Source organism: Chrysochloris asiatica, unplaced genomic scaffold, assembly GCF_000296735.1.
Source record: "Chrysochloris asiatica unplaced genomic scaffold, ChrAsi1.0 scaffold00006, whole genome shotgun sequence".
Classification (NCBI taxonomy): domain Eukaryota; kingdom Metazoa; phylum Chordata; class Mammalia; order Afrosoricida; family Chrysochloridae; genus Chrysochloris; species Chrysochloris asiatica.
The window spans coordinates 15,282,772-15,286,931 of record NW_006408524.1 but is presented as its reverse complement, the minus strand read 5'-3'; the positions used below and the strand labels follow the sequence as shown (position 1 = coordinate 15,286,931).

The window sequence follows — 4,160 nt, the reverse complement described above, 5'->3', positions numbered from 1 at the left end:
TATATTTTGGTAATTTTCCTCTAGTTGAGTTCTGAATATCAAGCCATCGAGGCTAGGTCAAATGGGTACAAGTTTGGGTCTTCTTGTGCTATTCCCCTCATTTCATATCAGCTGACTTCTTCCTTATTTTTCTCAACTCCATTGTATAGTGTTTTGACACGTTTTATAATCATTTTTCTGAATTCCTTTCCAGGCATTTCCAAAGCCTGCCCATCTTCCAGTATGGAGTGTAGGTCTACTTCCAGCTCATTTGCTTCAGTCACTTTATCTCGTTTTCTGGACATGAGCTGATATGGTCATCTGTTTCTGTGTTTTGGGCATATTCGGGAGTTATCTGTGGCCTTAATACTTAATGGATGTATATTTGGGTATTTTTTATGCTTTCTGATTGCCTCCAGGTAGATGTGATCAGGAGATGGGCTTCCCTTTTCACTTTTTGTCCTAAGAAATTTCAAGATGTCACTGTTGGTCGTTATGATGCAACTCGGGATTTAATTTTTGGCCTATTTCCTGTCTGTCCTGCTCCATACCCCATTTAGGTCTTTTTCCTAATGATAAACAGTTCTGGGATGGCTGTGGCCATTTTTCACTGCTATTCGGTTTTAAGTGGAAGCTGTCCCTTTAAATTTCAAGGCGATCTGTGCGCATGCATCATAGAACCCTCTGGGAGTGTATCATGTATAAATATGTAATAGATATAAATGTGGGTTTACAAATATAACTAAATGGCCAATTACCTGGTCTGGTATTGTATTTGATCCAGTGTATAAGTTCTTCCTGAGGAAAATTATTAAATTCTCCTATTATGCTCCATTGATTATGGAGGTTTATAAATCCTTGTATCGACATCACTGTTAGAATGCCAAAGATAACATTCTCAAAACGAACTCTGCAAAAAAGCCAGCCAAAGAGCTGAAATGAAAGAAACCATTTATTTATAATTCATTTATAAACCATTTATTTAAAAATTTTTAACTTGTTAGAAGTTCTTTAAGGTTAATAAAAAATTATCACCTTGAGAATTAAACTATATTACCATTTGATAAAAGAATTACATTAATACATGGAATTATCACCTATGATTTAAAAACAGCAAATATTTTAGGACTGCAGGTTAAAACTGGAGCCTTCTCTCCGCCACAGAATTAAGAAAGAAACACCTGACCTTTCAACAAGTACTGACTTACTGCCTCGAATTAAGATTACTAAAGAGCAATTCTGAAACACCTGGAACTAAATTTTTTAACATTTGGCTGCCTTTTGTGGACAGCCTGACTAGCCAGGCAAAGGCCACTGAATTGATGTGTATGCGCCTCTCAAGAAAACAGTCATTATAATATCCTGAGAAAACGCACCCCTAACCCAAATGAAACAAGGTGTTTCTAGAGTACCCTGGAGTTTTGGGGTGGCACTGTAGGGTAAGCACTGGACCACAAAGTCAGTGTGAACTACAATGTCAGTGGTTCTTACTTATCAGCTGCTCCTCAGAAACCCTATACAAGGTTGCTATGAGTTGGAATCAACTCAAGGACACTTAACAACACCACCACCATAGTATGTTAGTCCCAGTATTCTAGCTACTTTGTTTAGCTCTTCTAATTAGTAGCTGTACTAGGGGAACCTCAAAACTGATGACTCCTCTCAGGTATTCACTGAGCCAAACAAGATCATCCTGGAGAGTTACTGCACCTCCTGGGATACTGAGGAAGCGCTTGTGGATGGATCAGGAAGTTCCGGCACTGACCTGAACTCTGGGTAGGATCCTAATACTGGGGAAAATGACCTCTTCACTACTTAAAATGGAGGTGATTTAAGAGAACTAATGAGTAGTACCGGTGTGGTGCTGTAGGATAAGCTACTGAAACCCACCAGCCGCTCCTTGGAAACCCTATACAGGGTCATTATGAGGCAGAACTGACTGGATGGCAGTTAACAACAACAGTAATTTGTTTAGAATAACTAGAAATATTAGTTAAATTCTATGAATAATGTTCAAAGCTATTTGCAGTTGCTTTTCTTACTCTATAGTGGATCGTTGAACTAACATTTGAAATCCTTTAAGTAAAGACATTTGGTGATTTTAGATGCTGGATTACTCAGCAAAGCCCTGGTAAAGTAGGCTATAGTCACCCTAGTTGTGACGCAAGGAGAATGAATGCCTTACCCGCCGGGAGCAGATCAGGGAAGCCATGATACACATGTGAGGTGTCAAAAACAGCTTCAGTCTCATAATTAAAGTGGCAAGGGCAGTAAACGCTAGCAACTGCAATGTGTGAAACACCAGCTATAAAGACACAAAGCAAAATGACATTTTTCACTTAATGTATTAAAGGTAGCAAAGTGAAACTAATATGATTAGGACAAGGATCTTTTGCTTCGTAATGTGCATATTAATGTTCATTAATTCATTCAACAAAGATTTAAATAATGCCAACTATATGCCACGTACTGTTCTGGGAGCTTTGGCTACAGCTGTGAATAAAACAACAGGGAACAATTTCTACCCTTGAGAACCTCACATTTTAGTATATTTACTAAGGAGAACAGACACTAGATGACCATAAGTAAATGAATCCTTTATATGGTCTGTTAGAAGATGACAGGAATGATGGGTAAGAAATTGGAGATAGGAAAGGAGCTGGGACAAGTGGGTGTGGTGTGGGCCAGATGTGGGAGCTCTATGGTTTAAAGTGGCATCCCCAGGGCTGACTTCACTGGAAAGGTGATATCTGAGCAAAGACCTTAAGGAAGTGAAGTGAGCCAAATAAAAAATTTAAAACATGGAATGTTTCACAAATTTGCATGCCATCTGTCACAACAGAAATCATGAGAATATAAATCATATTATTTTTAAAAGAGTACAATTATTTATGTATTTGTACTAACTAGTAGCACATTTCATTGTAATCAATGGGGGGTTCCACTGAGCATATGTTTCCAACAAGATTTTTCTAGCACACATGTTCTTAAAATACCAATAAAATTTCTAGCAAGGATTAGGAAAATGAACAAATCATTAGGGCAATAATTCATGTAACAGAAAGGAAGTGACAACTAAATATTCATACTCAGATTTATTAATATTCAAATAAATGTCAAAGATAATGAAATGTCATTTTCATTTATCAAATTGTCAGATAATAAATAATGACTGTTAGAGAAGAGGCAGCAAGACAAACACTGGAATAATAAATTCACACCCTTGTGTAATTTAGTAATATTTATCAAGACTTTAGAGAAGAGCCACATTTTTGATTTGTCAATTCCAGGTCTAGGAATTTAACATAAGGAAATAAAGCACATGGGTGCTTCTATAAAACAATCATGAAAGTGACTTTTTTAAACAGCAAATATAGAAAACTTGAGTGCTCAACATAGAGCATTTTTACAGGGATACAGCTCACAAAAATAAATCACACATTAGATTATTTAATGTCATGGAAAAGTGCTCAAGGCATAAAACACTATGTATCAGCACTGATATAATTCCGTGTACACACATACAGGGAAAGAAAATAATATTATATATATATGTAGCACATTCATAATATATTTATAGATTACATATATACACACATATATATGTGAGTATGTCATTTCTGAATGATAGCCTTTCTGCATTTTCTAAATTTTAAAATGTGTTACTTTTAACACCAGAAATAGAAAACATTTAAAATTAACTAGATATTATTGTTAAGTGTCTTCCCCAGAAGATGTTATGTAACTTAGTCACCATCATTGTAAGTGGTACAAACTCAGATCTGATTCTGCCCTAGTTCTTGCCTTTAACTACTGTAGTAGTATACTATGTTGTTGTTGTTGTTGTTATGTTCCATGGAGTCGAATCAAACTCATAGCGACCCTATACAGAGTTTCCGAGGCTGTAAATCTTTACGGGAGCAGAACGCCTCATCTTTCTTCCGCGGAACAGCTGGTAGTTTCGAACTGCTGGCCCTGAGGTTCGCAGCCCAATTCGTAACCACTACACTACCAGAGCTCCTTACATACTATTATTCAAATCAACCACTAAAGTCAGTGAGGATGAAATAAAATTCGACCAACTTCTTCAATCTGAAATTGATCAAACATGCACTCAGGATGTATTGATCATTACTGGTGATTGGAATGCAAAGGTTGGGAACAAAGAGAAAGGACCAGTA

The 4,160-nt window shown here is 36.7% G+C and overlaps 1 protein-coding gene across 1 annotated transcript in view; it reads right to left on the bottom strand.

Moving 5' to 3' along the window:
* The window catches only part of LOC102827936 (probable C-mannosyltransferase DPY19L2-like), a 138,585-nt gene that overhangs the window by 25,090 nt on the left and 109,335 nt on the right, over positions 1–4,160 (bottom strand). Inside the window, exons 18-19 of the mRNA XM_006832269.1 lie at positions 2,165–2,284; positions 738–912 (exon numbers count right to left, since the gene is read on the bottom strand). Coding sequence (XP_006832332.1) covers positions 738–912; positions 2,165–2,284 — 295 coding nt within the window. The remainder of the gene's footprint in view (positions 1–737; positions 913–2,164; positions 2,285–4,160) is intronic.